Source organism: Lagopus muta, chromosome 21 (assembly GCF_023343835.1).
Source record: "Lagopus muta isolate bLagMut1 chromosome 21, bLagMut1 primary, whole genome shotgun sequence".
NCBI lineage: Eukaryota > Metazoa > Chordata > Aves > Galliformes > Phasianidae > Lagopus > Lagopus muta.
In genome coordinates, this window is record NC_064453.1 from 582,338 (window position 1) to 598,997 (window position 16,660).

Here is a 16,660-nt window from a genome sequence, read left to right on the forward strand (position 1 = left end):
GAGGGACATGTTGGGCTGGCACAGGTCTCTCCTGCGCAGTGTTCCTGTCATGTGCTTTCGAACCCTCTGGTCTCATTTCCAAAAAAGCATTTCCTCCTGCTGTGGTCACATATAAAAGCCTGCTTGGGGAAGGCTGGTGCTCATTCATCACACGTCGTGCAGCAGCAATGGGGTGTGGGGGAACCCTATACTGAATCTCCCCAGCACCGGGAACCCCATGCTCAGTTGTGCCCACCATTGCCACACGGCATGACCCAGCTGTGCCGGCTGCAAGGATGAAGCACCGCTGCCCAGGGGTGGCCTTGGTGAGTGTGGGGGGGCTGGGGGCCTGCTGGCTAGGCTGGTGTGGCCCTGGGTGCTCAGAGCAGGTGGTGGCTGTGGGTGGTTTCAGTGGAAGGGGTGAGAGATGCACTCGGCAACTTGCTGAGGGGTCCACGTCCCACGAAAGCGCTCACTCTGAGCTGTGCTGAACACCTGGAGGCTGCAATCTGCCCTCCCGCAGCCTGAGCCAGGGCACAGCAGTGGGGCTGTGGGTGGGATATGGTCACAGGGGTGATAGGTATGGTACAGCCGTGGGGACCACAGGCACAGTGCGCTTATGGGAAGCACGGGTATGGCACAGCCCCAGGGCTAGGCATGGCCACGGGTGCTGAGGGCACAGCGCAGTCACCGGCAGCGTGAGCGCAGCCACAGGGATGGTGGGCAGAGCACGGCCACAGGACCGTGGCCAGGCTGCGCTGGGAGCCTGCGAGCGCGGGTCAGGGATGCCGTTGCAGCCCCAAGCACGGTGGCAGACGGTGGCAGCGGGCTGGCTGAGTAGGTGGTGCCCCAGCCTTGCGGGGCCAGGAGCAGAGGCTGCAGACAGAACCGCGTTACGGGTAGGGGCGGCGCTTGAGCGGCACAGGAAGCGGAGGCCCCGCTGCGTAACCGGTGCCGCGCAGCAGCTGCCCACCGGGCGCGGGGACGGGGCGGCACACGCGTGCAGGTCGGGCCCCGCCGCGGGGTGCTCGTGCCCGGCAGGGCTGTGCGCTGACTCAGACGTGCCGCTGGCTGCTGGGCTCCTTGTTGTGGTGCGGCCGCCCTGATGCGATCGCAGCGTTATGCAAATGGCGCAGCCTGGGCATGGTTTCCAGTCCGGCGGCGGCGGGTTTAATAGAAAATGATTCAGTCCTTGTAATCGGGGTGATCTCGGCTGGGAAATCCAGCCCCCGGCAAGGAATCCCCTGGCTCCCTGCCTGCTGTGGCCGAGCAAACGCTGCTCGCATCACAGCGCCGTGTGCGGCTCCGGGACCCCAGCCGGGCTGCGGGTGGTGGAGTGAGGCAGGCACCCCCTGTGCCCCCCCCAGAGCTCCCCTGCACTCAGCAGCCAGCGCCCTGCGGGGTGGCGGGGGAGCAGTGACCTACTTTGGGACGCACGCATGAAGTGTGATAGCATCGGGGACAGCGTGAGCTGGGCATGGTTTCCTCTCAAGGAGGAAATCGCCTCATCTGCGAGGCAGATAAAAACGGAGGAAAGTGGAGGGAGGCGTTAACCCTCCCGTGCCCTGAACTGCACTGTGTGGGGCTGAGCACTGGGCTGGCTGGTGGTATCTGGAGGTCTGAGCTCCTGTGGGCAACGCTGGTCTGCCTGAGCTCAGCAGGACGACCCGTGTGCCCACACAGTGTGTGCCCTATGCTGAGGTCAGGAAAGCAATTACTCAGGGACCAAGGGGAAAGCCCGGCACAGGGGCTGCCCTGGGGCATTCCCAGCCGTGGGGCTGTGGGCTCGGGGCTGCCCCTGGCTGTCCTGCCCTGCTGCCAGCCCTGCAGGGCACCGGCATCTGCTTGGCCTAACACCCTGCAGATTGGGCTTGGCTGGGGCTCAGGTGCCCGTTGTCCATGGCTGGAAGCCCAGTGAGCGCGATGGCCCAGCCCTGCTGCCCTGGGATGCCCACTCTGCACCCAGGCTCTCTGCAGCCTGCCCTCTCCCTGCCCACAGGTGTTCCTGGCAGTGCTGTGGCTGCTGGCCAGCGGGTCACAGCCCCCGGGCTGCAAGGACTGTTCCATGCTACGCAGCCAGCAGGGCCTGGTGCTCCCATCCAACCGCACTCGGAGGTCCACCATAAAGTCCTCCTGCCCCTCCGGGATGAGCTGGATCCGTTCAGTTGGTCGGTGCTGTACCCAGTGTCCCCCAGGTGAGAAGTGCCCGGCTGGCAAGGCACCATGCACCAGGTGTGTCGCTTGCCATGGGCATGGTGGCATGGCACTGCCTGGGCATGCAGCAGTGGCCGTGCTCATTGTGCCTCTGCTGCCCACAGGGACATTCCTGCAAACCCCCTGCACGAGCCATGGAAACGACAACGTCTGTGTAGCCTGTCCCGCCGGCACCTTTCTCTCCCACCCCAACACCCGCCCCAAGTGCGATGCTTGCTACACGTGTGACCATCAAAGTGAGTCGGCAGTGTGCTGTGCCACACTGTACCATATTGTGCCACGCTGTGCCACGCTGTGCTTGTGCTGCCCTGCTCACCGCCTGCCTCTGCAGCTTTCCAGACTGTGGTGAGCAACTGCTCAGCCACCAGCAATATTGCCTGTGGCTGTGAGTCTGGCCACTTCCGTGAGTGCCAAAACAAGGATGATTCCTGCAGTGACTTCTCCTGCAAGAAGTGCAAGACCTGCCCTGGGAAGCTGCTTCTACAGCCCTGTGAGTGTTTCCACCCAGCCCATGGGATGCCACCTGCAGGGCCTCCACTGGCCTGACATGCACCCTCTCCCCAGGCTCAGACAGGCAAGACGCACAGTGTGGGAGCTGCAAGCCCGACTTCTATGCCGAGGGCAGCGAGTGCCGCCCGTGCCGCATGTAAGCAGCTCCCGGGGGGGGTGTGCTGGCAACAGGCACAGTGCCCACCATCCCTCTCCTTGCAGGAGCACCCCAGAGACATGCGGCGAGGAGTGCCAGCGGGTGTGCGGCCACCGTGCCCCAGGTGTGTGAGGTGGTGAGGCTCGGGGTGAGGGCAGTGGGGTGGGGAGCAACCAGGGGACAGCACTACTTCCTTGCAGGCTCGGGGCTGGAGTACATCCTGCTGGGTCTGACCGGGCCCCTCTTCCTGGGTGCCCTTGCCATCTATCACAAGCGGAAGCGGCTCCAGATGGAGACCCCAGCAATCAGCCCTCTACCTACTGCCACACCCTGGGACTGCTCTGGCCCCACAGCCTGTATGCACCCCGTCACCCAGAGGGCTGCAGCAACAGAAGTGATGCAGTGCCAGGTGAGTGCCTGCGGTGGGGTGGGTGGCTACCAGCCACGGTCGGGCGGTCTGCACTGGACCTGGCCAAACTCTCTGGACAGGTGTGGGAGCCTGGCTCCAGCATGGCGAGGAGGAGCTCCGAGTCCTCGGCCTTGCTGCACCAACAACCCAGCAGAGCAGCATTGCCCAACGGCACCACGGAGCCCTCAGTGCCCAGCACAGCGCACAGCCCGGCCCCACCACTCAGCAGCCCCCAGCGCTGTGCCCTGCTGCAGGGCAGCCAGCTCTACGCTGTCATCAATGCGGTGCCGGTGCGGCGCTGGAAGGAGTTCATGCGGGTGCTGGAGCTGCGGGACACGGAGATTGAGCTGGTGGAGATGGAGGTGGCCCCGTTCCGCGACCGGCAGTACGAGATGCTGAAGCGCTGGTGCCAGCAGACCAGTGCCACACTTGACCGCATCTTCGCCGCCCTGGAGCACATGGACCTGTCGGGCTGCGCTGAGACACTGCGCCAGAGCCTGGCATTGGGACCCTGATTTCATGTCTGCATTGTGGTGACACAGCCCCAGCGGCTGCCCCACAGCCGTCCTGGCTGCACTGTGCCCCCTCAGCAAAGCGAGCGGATCCGGCACACAGAGTGCCCTACCCCTAAGTATTGTTACTTATGCTGTGTAGACATTTTATGTCAGTTATCTGGACTGCTGGCTCAGGCTGCAGGAGCAGAGCAGAACTCCCCTTCTGGGCCACTCACCCCCCCTATTTATGTCCTCCTGCTCCCGGGATCCCGTGCTGCTCGCAGGACGAGCAGGCACCGAGCCCGCTGCAAACCCATGGGATAGTTCTCGAGGCCGCCCAGCTGGTGCACATGGGTGGGCCTGCCCCTGCCCCAATAAAGCACTGTGTTCTCCACCCCTTCACACCTGGCCCTTCTTCTGGGGCTGCTGCTGGCCTCACAGCACAGAAGTGGGGCCAACTGGGCTCCTGGATGGGAGCACCACGGATGGAAGCACCATCGGGGATGGCACTCGGGTGGCACAGCACAGCACAGGCACCACAGGAGGGCAGGAGGGGCATTGCGGGCAGCCCCAGGAAGGCGCGGGGCACCGCAGGAGGGGATTTATTGTTTTAATTGCCGAAACGCGGAGGGTCTGGGTCAGACGCGGGCCGGAAGCCTCCCTCTAGCGGCTCCGGAGGCGGAAGGAAGGAGCGCGGGGAGCACGCAGCGCGCGCCGATTGCACGGCAGCCCCCGTGCAGCGCGGCTCCAGGGCCCCGTTCTGTGAACGGCAGCGTCGGGGGCAGCAGGCGGGGGCAGCGGGATGGGGCTACGAGAACCTGGGCGGTGGCAGCGGGCGCTCCTGCGGGGCGGGTGAGGTGGGAGCGCCGGGGGCCGTTGGCGGCGGGAGGAGGGCGCGTGCGTCCCGGCGGGCACCGGGCGCGGAGCGGAGCCTCGTCCCACCGCTAAGAGCCGGGGGCAGCGCGGGGCGTGACGCTGCTGCAGGGAGCAGGGCTAGTGCTTCGCTATGTCCCCTTTCTTGAGGATGATCTGCCGCTGCCAGGGCGCCAGCTTTGTCTCATCGTACCCAAGAGTCCTTAGCTTTTCTGACTGCTCCTTTTCCTTCTCCTCCTCCTCTCGCTTCTGCTTCTCTTGCTCTTTCCTGCTCAGCAGCAGAGGGATCAGGGCGCCGCGGGTCGCTGAGCCCCCCAAGCACACCCACCCACCCGCCAGGAGAGGGGACGCATGGCACTCACCGCTTCTGCTCTCTGCAAAGGCAAAGGGATGAGACACCATTAGTGTGGGGCCGGGGGCAGCTACCCGGCACAAACAGCCCCCACCTGCCCCGCTCACCTCTCCTCCTCCAGCTTCTTGCGCAGGATGTCCCTCCTCCAGGCCGGCATGCTGGCCAGGCGTGCCTCCTCCTCCTTCTCCTGCAACAAACAGGCGCGTTACAGCCAGCCCCAGGAGCACAGCCGGGCTCCACAAGGGAAGCAGGGATGTGCCGGCTTCTGGGCAGCAGCCCTCCCACGGACATCACCCCTGGGCACGCAGCTCCAGGGAGCACAGGGAGCACAGGCACGAGGCAGCACGGCACTGGTGGGATGCAGCTCCATGGCGCTATGGGCACGGCACCAAGTGGGTCCTGCTGTCCTGGTCCCCTCTGCTGTCTATGTTTCCCCGGCACGGGGAGCACGCGTGACCAAGGACCGTGCGGAGCGCTGAGCCCTTCACAGCACACACAGCTTTATTGCACGGACACGTAGGGGCCCATGCTGCCCCGGCACTGCAAACCACACCATAGGGGAGCAGCGCTCCAAGCACAACACACAGCCACAGCAAGTGGCACACAGCAACCTCAACACAGCCGGCCACGGGACCCTCGAGAGGTCTGGGCACCTGGGACTTCACGGCACAAGGCCAAACCCGGCAGTCCTCAGAGCCGACCCGCAGCCCTGCCGCCACGAGAGCAGCAGGGCAGCCGAGCCATGCAGTGCACTGGTCCTGCTGCTGCCTGCACCCAGCTGCACGCCCAGCTCTGTGCTCAGCAGCCCCACGCCTTCACCACAGCCCTGCCGCTGCAGCACCCTGTTCGGCTCAGATATCAAACATCTCTGCTTCCTTCTCCTTCCAGAAGGAGAAGCTGCGGTCGATGTAGCGGCAGATGTCCTCATTGCTGAACTCTCCCAGCTCTGAGACCAGCTGGGCTGGCTCCTGCGTGCCCCGGGCTGTGGCTGCTGGACAGGGAGGCACAGGGCTCGATCCCACTGCTGCCACTGTGTTGGTGGGGCTGTCCCCAAAGAACTCCTGCTTGAGGTCCTCAAAGCCATCGAGCCAGCAGCGGTGGCCAGCCTCAACCCGCTCCAGTGCGGCACGGTGGAAGCGCCGGATGCACTCCCAGCTGTGGGTGCTCAGGCGGTCAAACATCTCATAGCACAGCAGGTGCCGGAAGCGCCGCTCCTCGGGACTGAGGTTCATCTCCAGCAGCTGGAAGTAGCCCAGCATGAAGAGGTCCAGTGAGAGGCTGTCGTAGGGCATGGGCGAGCCTCGCACGTGGGGCAAGAAGTGCTCGGGCCAGTAGAGCACTTCAGCACGGCTCAGCCGCCGGATCTGCCGCCCCGGCACACGGTGGGCCACACTCCTCCAGCGCGCCAGCAGCCTTGCCACTGCCTGCCGCTGCTTCCAGAGCCGCCGCAGCCGCTCGTCCCCGTGGGTTTGTGAGCCCGGTGCCTCTGCCAGCGCCCATTTTTTCCAGTGCTCCAGGAAGAGGGAGACAGCACGCTCCTTGTGCGCATCGATGCGCTCCTGCAGGCAGCTCAGCTCTGTCTGCACCGGGCGGCTCCGTCGCAGCATGCCATCCACATCCTCATCCCCATAGTCCTCCTCCAGGACGGGCTCACGGGTGCAGCCATCCATCAGCACACCGGTGGGCAGCGATCGCTTTCTCTTGGTGACCCTGGCGTGGGGCACAGGGGCTCCCACCAGCCCCTCATAGTTGGCCTTCAGGCTGCGCACTGAGACACCGCAGCGCAGGATCTCGTGCCGGGCATCCTGCTGGGTGCTGGCAGCAGCAGGGGGGGGCCTCTGCGGCACGGTGCTGCTCGCTGCTCCCCCTGCCCCAGAGCTCTCGCGGCCTCCTAGGGCAGCCAGCAGCATGGCCATGCTCCTCAGCAGCGCGGAAGTCTTGCTGCACCAGGCGGGCAGGTCCTCAGCACGGCCCTGCAGGCGCCGGGGATCGAGGGAAAAGCGCTCGGGGGCCAGAGCGGCCGAGAGCGGCAAGAGCTGCTGCAGCTCTTCCTCCAGCTGCTCCAGCTCTGTCTCCACTGTCTGCACCTTATGCATCACTTGTAGGTTTTCAATTTGCCTCTCAATGCGGAGAATGTCCTCCTCCGTCATGAGCTGCCCAAAGGGTCCCAGCATGCCCCCGTGGGCAGCGGAGTAGCGCCAGCACGGGGGGGGCGAGACGTTCCCAGGCTCCAGCTAGGGCAGGAAAAAGGGCAAAACAGCTCCTGAGGATGCACCCCACAGCCCTGCACATGCCAACCCCCCAGTGCCAGGGTCCAGCAGGGAGCCAGGACCACGCACCAGCAATAACCACACGGGATGAGTGCTCCGGAATGGGTTTGTAGCCAGGCAGGGTGCATGGCACCCACGGCACACATGGTGAGGCCATCTCCTGCATGCAGCAGGGCTGAGGCCATCCCAGCACAGGAGCCAGAGCGATGTGGTTCCACACCATGTCCACGAGCCAGGTCCTGGGCTGTTCTCACTGCACACAGCTCGCAGGACCCCACAGCAAGGTCCCCCTACCTTACGCCGCTGCTCCTCTTCCTCCTGCATACGGAGCTGCAGCTTGCGCACCATCACCTGCCGCTTCCACTCAGGGATGGGCCGGCCCTGCTCATCGTGGCTTGGCACCAGAGCTTCCACATCTGGTGGGGCCACGGCCCCCGGCCCTGGCACTGGTGAGCTCCCATTAAGCACTGGCTCTGGCGAGCCCCCTGCCATGCAGCGTGGTGGCCCCCCGGCCTCGGGGGTGGCTGGTGGGGTGGGAGTCCTGGTGGGCGATGGGGAGGATGCTGGTGAGTCAGCCTGTGAAGGGAAGGAGGAAATGAGTGCTTGCTGTGCCCCCACCCGACCCCCCAGGTTTTGGGGTACCCACAACACATCCCTCTGCCCCATGCCACCTACGTTGGCCCCTGCCTGCCCGCTGCCAGAGAATACGGTGGTGAAGCCTTTGCTCTGTGGCGTTGGCTTCAGGCTCTTCCCGGCCTTGATTTCAGCCAGGAGCTCCGAGTTGTCGCCGGTGGGGGACATCATGTTGAACGACTTGGTGCCTGGTGAAGGAAGGCAGTGGGCAGCGCGGGCCCTGCTGCTGCCAGCCCCTGCCCGTGGCTGTGTCAGCCAGAAGCCTGTAGGACCCCATCAGACCAGCACCCAGCATCCAACTCCCCGGAGCATTCCCAGCCCTGAGCACTGCCTGCAAGCACAGCCCCGTGGCACCGTGCTGCAGCGCTGTGACCGCACAAACAGTACTGCTGCCGGCAGCAGCACGGTAGGACAGCCCTGTGCTACCCTGCAACCCCCTGCAGTGCCCCAGCAGCCGGGGGCCAGCACTGTGCCCTGCGAGCACCCACCGTCCGTGCCAGCCATGCGTGAGTCCCTAACGGCCCATGGTGCCGCACCAAGGCAGAGCCCCTTCCCCACTGCCCCCTGCTCGCCCGCTCGGCTGCGTAGCGCCGGGGCCCAGACGCCGGTTGGTGCTGCGGGCACAGCCGGGCGCTCGCAATGCCATCCAGCGCCGCTGAGCCCCCCAGCCCCCGGGAGCCAGCGCTAATAAAGCAGGCGCTGAGCTGCTGCCAACCAGCGCGCTGCAATCAGCGGCGGGGGAGCGGCCGGTGCGCTCACGTGGCGAGGTAATGCCGGCCGGCTGAGCGCAAACAAAGGCTTTCTGTGCACAGGGCCGTGGGGGCCGCAGGGGGCACGGGGCCCTGCCAACCCTGCTGGCCCCACGCTCCGTGCCTGCCCCAGCCGGAGCCGTGTCAGTGCAGGGCCCCAGCTTGGCATTGCGCAGCATGTCGCCCTCGTGGCCTGGGACACATTGGCTGGGTTGCTCCATGTTGGGCTGCAGGGAACTCGCCCTGGTGGCCATCGGTGCTGGGAGAGGTCGCGTGCCCACAGCACCACGTGTGAGCGCTGCCGCGATGCCAGGCTGCCCCACTGAGGTGCCCTGCTCCCAGCAAAGAGCAACAAGCTGCAGTACTTACTCTTCATCTGTCTCAAAGCTTTTCCTTCTAGGGGGAGAAGAAGAGAGGCGGCACAGCGCGTGTAGCAGAGGAAGGATTTGGCCACCACAAGACAAGAGAGAAGAGAAGCAGCCAGCAGTGAGAGCAAGTGGGGGCGGGCAGGCGTGGGAGCCCCCGCGCCGAGACCGGAGGAGAGAAGGACAGAGAGACCGTCAGGAGCCGTGCCGCGTGGAGCGCAACGTGGTGTGAGGAGAAGCACGAGGGCGGCCGGGAGGCAGAGCCACGATCCCGGCAGCACGGTGCCCAGAGCCCCGACTTACTTCCAGTGGAGGAGGACGAGCGGCGGGGGCCAGCGGGCGGCGGAGGCGGAGGGGGCGGCGGGCAGGCGGCGTCGGGCAGCGGCGGAGGCGGTGGTGGAGGCGGCAGCTCGGTGCCAGGCTTGCTCTCCACCGGGCCCCCATTGTGCATGGCGTCCGCAGGCAACAGAGAGCTCTGGAAGAGCGCGGGCAGGGATGACGTAGGGTTGGGGCGCCGCGACGCACGCAGCTCCGGGGCCGCGCTCACCTCCTCGCTGTGCGCCATCCTGCGCGGGCCGGGCAGCTCTGCCACGCTGGGCCCCAGGTGCTTGTAGTAGTCACCTGTGCTCGGCTGCTTGCTGAAGTTCCGTGACCGCCGCGTGGAGTCGGCCCGGCGCAGGCCCTCGGGGCTGCCCTCACGCGACACCAGCTGCAAAGGGAGCGCAGCTGAGCGGTGTGCAAGGCGAGACCCTGGAATGGCCATGGGGCAGAGGCCGGGTGTGTGCCACGGGCCGGCGGTGGGCCCTGTGGGTGCCTGGCACCGTGACCCCGTGCCCAACGGCCCGGCTGAGCTTCCCCTGGGATAACCCCCTGGGAACAGAGTGCCGTGTCCTGGTCCCGCGGATTAGCCAGGAGCTGGAGCTTATCCCTGTGGCCTGGAGCCCCGCTGCAAACCTGGCAGTCAATGTCACTATTAAGGCAGCACGGCCTCAGTTCACCCCTCTGCATACCTCCGGGACTTTGCAGGCCGTGCCGTGTGGCACAGTGCTGTGTCTGCTGCTGGGCGAAGGGTCCCACTGTGTCCTGCATCCCACGCCCCACGCTCTGCTCTCAGGGCCCCACTATTTACATTTCCCTGCATGCCACCTCCACCCAAGGCGTTTGCATGGCAAGCCCGGCTGCTCCGTGCAGCCTGCAGCCTCAACTAACTCAACAAGTGCCAGCTCGGTGCTTCCTGCTCCAACGGGCGCTGAGCCAAGCCTGGCTCTGGCCCCAGCAGCCACGGCCCCAGCCCCATGGGAAGGTACAAGGGTTGGTGCTGCAGGACCGAGCGGCACTCACGCACCCAGCACCGGCTGTATCCGGGCTCACCTACACCCCATGGGCAGCCCCAATTATTAGCCCCAGGTAGGGCTGCTCATTAGCCCCGGTTCTTCTAATGAATCCTGTGGGGAGCACGATAGGGAGCTGAGCCCAGAGCAGAGCTGGTACGCACTGTGATACCGAGCCCCCAATCTGCCTGCCGCTGTGCACTAGGACCCGTGGCCGTGCTCTGGGCCCCCGCCCCCAGCCTGGTGCTGCTGTCCAAGGCCAGAGGACCCTGAGCCCCCCGCACCCTGCACCCCCCCGCCCTGGGCGGCTGCACCCCTCTTACCTGTGCGTCCCGCTGAGCCCTCTCAGCTCCTGGCAGCACCAGCAATGCCACCCGACACCTGCGGCGCAGGTGACACCGGAGCCGGGCACTCAGGTTACAGCTGCTGCTGCACCCCACGCTTCCGCACAGCCACCCACGCCCAGCTCACCCAGGGACGCTGCGTCGGTGGCACCACTGGCACCACGTGGGCTCGGCACATGCTGCCCACACAGTGCGGCATGCTGAGCTGGCACAGCCAGGGCATCAGAGCCACCCGCTGCCACAGCGATGTTGGGGCACCGTTGGCCCCAGCTTGCCACACTCCCCTGCAGTTAGTGGTTCTCACAGCCCATTGGTGGCTCGTCCCCCCTGAGCTATGGGGGCCGTACCTCTCTGCGCAGCGCCTGGCTCTCCACGTGCCTCAGGTTGTTCTTGGCCCGCACGTAGATGTCGGCGGTGTCGGGGGCAACGGGCGGTGCGGGCGCAGGGTAGCCGGGGGGTGGGGGAGGGGGCCGGGTTGCAGGGGGGGGTGGCGGTGGAGGGAAACTGGGGGGTGGCGGTGGGGGACCCTCGCTCGCCAGTCCTCTGCCCCGTGGCCGCGTCTCGGGGTTCAGCATGTCCATGTAAGCCTGCATGTCTGTGAGTGCCGGCTCCGGGACCCCTGCGGGGGGGGAGGGGGTGTCACAGCACAGCTCAGCCCATGTCCCCCCTGAACCCTGCCCCAGGCACTCACGGGCTGCAGGGGCCGTGTGGGGGCCGCCCCTTTTCTCCCCGGTGCTGGACTGGCTGGAGTTGCAGGAGTCGTAGTTGGAGAGGGTGCTGGCGGGGGAGCCAACCTCGAAGCGCGCCTGGGGCACCGATGCCGTGGTGTTGGGTGACGACATGCCTGAGTCAGGCTGACGGCACTCCCCATCTGCCGAAGGGTCTCGTGACAGCACGCGGTGCTCCATGCTCTGTGGCACAGAGAGTGGTCAGACAGCCGCACCCAGGTCCCGCACGGCCCCCACACCCCTGTGCTCTTGTCCCACATCCTAGCACGCCATGGTACCATGTTCTCCACGGTGCGCAGGTACTTGGCGCAGTGGATGTGGCCATTGTAATCGGCGAGGTCGGCCGCCGTGTAGCCATCCTGGTCACGGATGCTGAGGTCAGCGCCGTTCACCACCAGGATCTGGCAGCACTGGAAGAGGGGGCACAAGACAGGGCTGGCGCAGTGCCTCCTACCCCTGTGCCCCCCCACTTGCCAGCACCCACCTCCAGCTCGCCATTCTCAGCAGCGTCGTGCAGCGGCGTGCCGCCCCATCCGTCTGCCGTGATCTCACCACCGTGCAGCAGCAGCCAGCTCAGCACCTTGGCGTGGCCGCGGCTGGCAGCAAAGTGCATGGCCGTGGCTCCGTCGTCATCCCGCTCTGACAGGCTCACTGTCGTGAAGCTCATCTGTGGAGCGCAGGGGTGCCGTGCCATGCCGTGCCATACCCACTGCGCCACCGTGCCGTGTCCAGGCAGCACTTACCAGCCAGACGATGACGGTGTTGTGGCCCATCTGGGCTGCAGCATGCAGTGGGGTCATGCCGTCGTTGGCGCGTACGTGGGGGTCGGCCCCGCAGTCCTTCACCAAGTATTGGATGATCTCGAGGTGGCCCTCCTGGCAGGCGAGGTACAGAGGGGTGGCACCAGTCTTGGTCTGGGCACTGAGCGTGCTGCAAGCAGAGCACAGTGCCGGGTGCCTGCAGCCCCTCCGATGGGAGCACAGCGGGCACCGGGACACGTGGGGCACTGGGGTCGTGTGGCTGCAGAGCACAGGAGTGTGGGATTCACAGTTATGGGGGCACAGGGGTTCTGTACGAGGACGCGTGGTCACAGAGGATGTGTAGGACACGAGGGACATGTGGATGTGCGGGGACATGAAGTCACGCGCCTGGGGACACGCACGGCACAGAGCAGGCAGGGCAGCGCTGGGACCCTCCACCCTGCAGCCCCACACAGACACGGCGGCTGCTGCGGGAGGTCACTAAGTCAATAAGCTCGGGCTAATCGCATTCCTTTGGCTGTTTTTGGACACTGCAATCTAGCAGTATTTTTAAGTAAGCAGCTTAGGCACCTGCAGCCAGTGGGGAAGGGTAGAACTGTGCGATGGCACTGCCCAGCCCCACTGCTGGGCATCGCATCCCCTTCCCGTTGGGTGGCCCTTGACACTCCATGGCCTGAATCCCCCATCCCACATTCCCCACCCCGCATCCCAAATCCTGCAGCCCTGCTGTGCAGGAAGCTGGATTTTTTGAGTGCTCCACAAAACCTGTTGAATATTTAAAAAAGGAAGAGCAACAAATACTCCACTCAGTTATCACACAGATCGCGGGCCTTTAATAATTGATCCCTGTAACCGTGAGACGGTCCCAGCCGGCACCGGCCCCATGCTGTGCCATGCTGTGCCATGCTGTCCCGCTGAGCACTGCACTGGGGACAGGCCTGGGGGTTCAGTAGAACCCCTGGGAGGTGGTGTAGCCACGTGGTGTGGGTGCACTTGTTACGTTCCCAATCTCTAATCGCCATTTCCCAGTTACGAGGGGAGGTTAATCCATTCTGGTGAGTGCCGGCTGGCAGCAGGGAGTGCTGTGCCAGATGGCCACCACCCTGCATTGCTGCCTGCTTTAGGACCAGCTGCTGGGAACCCACAGGTGGCCAAGCTGCAGTGGGATGGGAACCACAAGCTGCCCACAGCAGTGCTGGGAACGCCACACAGCCTCCACACTGGTGCTGCAGAGCCCAGCACGCACCCACCCGAACTGCATCCACATCCCACGGCACCCCAGGATTGAATTTCACAGCTGTAACAGAGCCTGCTCCGAGGCACAGGGCGAGCAGTAAATAATTCAGGGGCCACCTCGGCAGGGGAAGGCAGCTGGCAGCAGATTAACCCCAGCAGGAACGTGAAACTCAGTGCAAAAGGGCTGCTGCTAAGAGCGCTCTGCAAGAGAACGGCACGGAGCTGTGAGGGAACAGGGCCTGGGGTGGGGAGGGTTGACTCATCTGGGCACGGGACGGCACAGGTGCCTCCACTGCGCCAGCACACCTCGGGCAAGGAGACAAAGGGCAGGGCAGCCTTGCTCGAGGAGCTGCCTACAGGTCAGGAGAGCGCTGCTGGGGGCGGTGCTCTGTGGGCAGGGGTCCTGCGCGAGAGGAAGGCGGGAGCGGGGCTGGGGGCAGCACGGGTCCCTCGTGCCCCTGAGCCCAGCGCGGTGTGGCAGGGCTGCACGTCCCCACGCCCCCCCCCCCCCCCCCCCCTCAGCCGGGGCCCCGGTTATTTATAGAGCCTCTGCCCACCGTGGGAAATGAGATTAGGGCCGCGTAATCGCATCGTGAGCCCGGGGTGGCTCAGCACGGGGCGCTGCGCTGCATCCCCAGGCACGGCCTCGGGGAGGGCTGCGCAGGGGGTGAGGGCAGCATGCGGGGGTCGCGGCGGTGCCGGGCATCGTGCAGCCGCGGCGTCCAGCGGTGCCCGGCCCTGCGCTCCTGGAGGCAGCGGGAAAGGTCGCCTCTCCTCCGCGGGCAGCTTAATCCATTTACATAACGGAGGTGGACAAAGGCGGCTGTGTTATCGCCCCGCGCCACGAGCGCAGGGAACAAACCGCGCTCCGTGCCGCCCGCGGCCGCGGGCAATATTTCTGTCAGCGCTCGCTGCGCTCCTCCTCGCCCTTTTTCTGCGGGTGATAAAGGAAGCGCAGCTGTGTGCCCAGGTGATAATGCTGCCGCGTTGCCCTTGGAGCTGTGCAGCAGGGGGTGGATGTGGCCGGCTCCCAACGCTGGCGCCCTGCCCAGCAGCCGAGGTGGGGGGGTGGCAGCGGGGCCGCCCCAAAGCCTGAATCCTCCCTGCGCTGCCGAGCTCTCAGCTCTGCCCCCCAGCCTCCCAAGGGCAGCAGGGGCCGTTACCTTGGGCAGTGTCCTAAGAGAAGTCGCAGGGAAGGGAAATCCCCTTTGGCCGCAGCATAATGGACCGGCAGCGCTCCTGTATCTGTGGCTACCGTAGGATCGCTGCCTCCGAAGCGGAGGAGCCACTCGATCACCTCGTGGTGACCGAATCGGGCTGCGAGATGTAGGATAGTGGCACCGGAGTTGTCTGTGTCCTGCGGGAGGAAGGGGAGAGGCCGTTGGCATTCGGGACAGCTCTGCACCTCCAGCCAGGGAGAGCGTGTGGGGCTGGGGGGCTGAGAGGCTTCATATGCAGCCCTGCAGATCACGAGAGGATGGCCCTGGAAAGGACGGCAGAGGATCCCGGGGCCGTAAGCGTGCCGGCTCCCCGGGGGCCTCAGCAGCGGTTTAGCAGCCCGGCGCTGCACAAAGCCCCGCTTGCTTTGCCGCGGGGCTCGCTGCTGCCCCGGCCCCGCTGCCCTCCTCGCTCCACGGGGCACAGAGCTGAGCTGGCCTCGGGCCAGAACGTCGCCGAACCGTGCTGAACCCGTCCTTCCTTCCTGCTTAATCACCTCTCCCACCCCTCCTCCTCCTCCTCATCACATGTTGTTACCTCTCAGCCAGCCCGGGGCAAGCTGCTTATCTGCCCCGGGGCTCGCTCCGGTTGTATAAGCCCGAGAAGGTACCGATGCCCCCGGGTCACAGCGCCCGGACACCCACCCCAGCCACCGTCCCCTCCTCGGGGCTGCGTGGCTTTGTCCTGCGTGTGGCGGATCCGCCGCCCCGAGTGCCGCGCAGGCAGCTCCCACCCGCACGCAGGACGAGGCCCTCCGCCGTCGAGCAGCACAGAGGCTGCGCGTGGCTGTGCGTGGCTGTCCGCTCTCGGCAGTCTGTGCGTGACCTTGACGCCGTGGGCAGAGCCCTTCACGCAGACCCACGCGGCCGGAAACGTTGCTTCCCCCGCCGGACCGCGGCTGTGGAGCTCCGGCTCCGCGGACGCCCTTCGGGGCGCCGATCTCTGCTCTGCCCCGCAGCGCAGCGGCTCTGGGGCCTCTACTGCCTCTCGGCGTGGGCTTCTCCCACTCTGGGGGCTGCGGTAGCTGAGCGGGAGGCTCCGCTCCGCCTGAGCTTAGCAGCGCACGTGGCGGTCTTTGGGGTGCGTCGAGACGCCTCTGGGCTCTCCGGTGCCCCGCCGGGATCCTCCCCGGGGCCGGAGGTGCCGCAGGGGCGGGGGCAGCCGTCCCGCCCCCCGGGGCCCCGCCGCCCGTCCCGCGCTCCCGCCGAGCCCGCCCCGTCGAGCCCCGCGCCCCCTCCCCGGCCCGCGGCCGCTCGCAGCTCGCACCTGCACGCCGCAGCCTCCCTGCGTGAGCAGCCACTGGAGACAGGCGAGGTTGCCGGTGGCGGCGGCGTCGTGGGCCGGCGTGGCCCCGTTGCGCGCCCGCGCGTCGCCGCGGAGAGCAGCCTCGGCCGCCAGGTACCGAAGACAGGCGAGGCGGCCGGCGCGGGCGGCGTGGTGAGCGGGAGAGGCTCCGAGCGCGTCCCGCAGCCCCGGCCGGAGCAGCCCCGCCGCCCGCAGCCCCCGCAGAGCCTCCACGTCGCCCTGCCGCGCCGCCTGCAGCGCCCGCTCTAGCGCCATGATCCCGGCCCCGGACCGGCCGCGCCGGGCCGTCCGGCCGCCGCTTGGCACTGCGCGCCACTCCCACGGCGCGGCGGCCCGGCCCCGCCGGCTCCTCCTCCTCCCCCGGGTCCGGCCCGCCCCGTGGCCCCCCCACCCCCTCCCACGCCGCCCCGCGCCGCGCTGCCCCTGCCGGAGCCCTGCCGTCGGGCACGACGACCCACCCGCCGCAGGACCTGCCCGCTGCCCCCTGCCCGTTCCCCGGGCCGCAGAGCCGCCTTGCAGGGTGCTCGGTGTCCGCCGGTACCCCTGACACCTCGCAACCTCCTGGGATGAGAACCGTCCCGGCGGATGGCACTGGCTGAGCTGCTCCGAGTTCCCAGAGCGTGGCTGCGGGGCGCAGCGCTTCTGTGCAGGGTGCTGCGGATTTTGGGCGGCCTGCTGGAGCCGCCGTGCCCCTCAGCAGCCTGTGGTGCCGCAGCTGCAGCAGATGCGTTTCAGCCCCGATTTGAAGCCCTC

The 16,660-nt window shown here is 66.7% G+C and overlaps 2 protein-coding genes across 3 annotated transcripts; one reads left to right on the forward strand and one right to left on the reverse strand.

Moving 5' to 3' along the window:
- The first annotated feature begins 85 nt into the window (after window positions 1-85).
- TNFRSF25 (TNF receptor superfamily member 25) lies at window positions 86-4,134 on the forward strand. Of its 2 annotated transcripts, XM_048967677.1 has the most exons (8): window positions 86-305; window positions 1,979-2,174; window positions 2,298-2,429; window positions 2,525-2,683; window positions 2,758-2,839; window positions 2,905-2,963; window positions 3,040-3,248; window positions 3,329-4,129. In XM_048967677.1, the coding sequence occupies exons 1-8, from the start codon at window positions 276-278 to the stop codon at window positions 3,761-3,763; spliced, it is 1,302 nt and encodes a 433-aa protein (XP_048823634.1). In that variant the 5' UTR covers window positions 86-275; the 3' UTR covers window positions 3,764-4,129. The 2 variants fall into 2 exon arrangements, with proteins under 2 accessions (XP_048823634.1, XP_048823633.1); XM_048967676.1 differs by having other exon boundaries at window positions 2,628-2,963; window positions 3,329-4,134.
- A 151-nt stretch (window positions 4,135-4,285) lies between these two features.
- On the reverse strand, window positions 4,286-16,162 carry ESPN (espin). The gene is made up of 12 exons (XM_048967675.1): window positions 15,869-16,162; window positions 14,548-14,741; window positions 12,131-12,317; window positions 11,872-12,054; window positions 11,666-11,797; window positions 11,007-11,570; window positions 9,288-9,693; window positions 7,913-8,058; window positions 7,532-7,813; window positions 5,075-5,154; window positions 4,978-4,989; window positions 4,286-4,883 (listed from the first exon to the last, which is right to left on the reverse strand). Exons 1-12 carry the CDS (start codon window positions 16,160-16,162, stop codon window positions 4,736-4,738), a joined length of 2,628 nt encoding a protein of 875 aa, XP_048823632.1. The 3' UTR covers window positions 4,286-4,735.
- Window positions 16,163-16,660: the final 498 nt, after the last annotated feature.

Coding starts and splice junctions, on each gene's coding strand:
- TNFRSF25 (XM_048967676.1), top strand. CDS start 276: ATGAAGCACCGCTGCCCAGGGGTGGCCTTG. Junction 2,430..2,627: donor CTACACGTGTGACCATCAAA/GTGAGTCGGCAG, acceptor TGATTCCTGCAG/TGACTTCTCCTGCAAGAAGT. Junction 3,249..3,328: donor CAGAAGTGATGCAGTGCCAG/GTGAGTGCCTGC, acceptor CTCTCTGGACAG/GTGTGGGAGCCTGGCTCCAG.
- ESPN (XM_048967675.1), bottom strand. CDS start 16,162: ATGGCGCTAGAGCGGGCGCTGCAGGCGGCGCGGCAGGGCGACGTGGAG. Junction 12,055..12,130: donor ACACCGTCATCGTCTGGCTG/GTAAGTGCTGCC, acceptor TGCGCTCCACAG/ATGAGCTTCACGACAGTGAG. Junction 9,694..11,006: donor GCCAGGCGCTGCGCAGAGAG/GTACGGCCCCCA, acceptor CTCCCTTTGCAG/CTGGTGTCGCGTGAGGGCAG.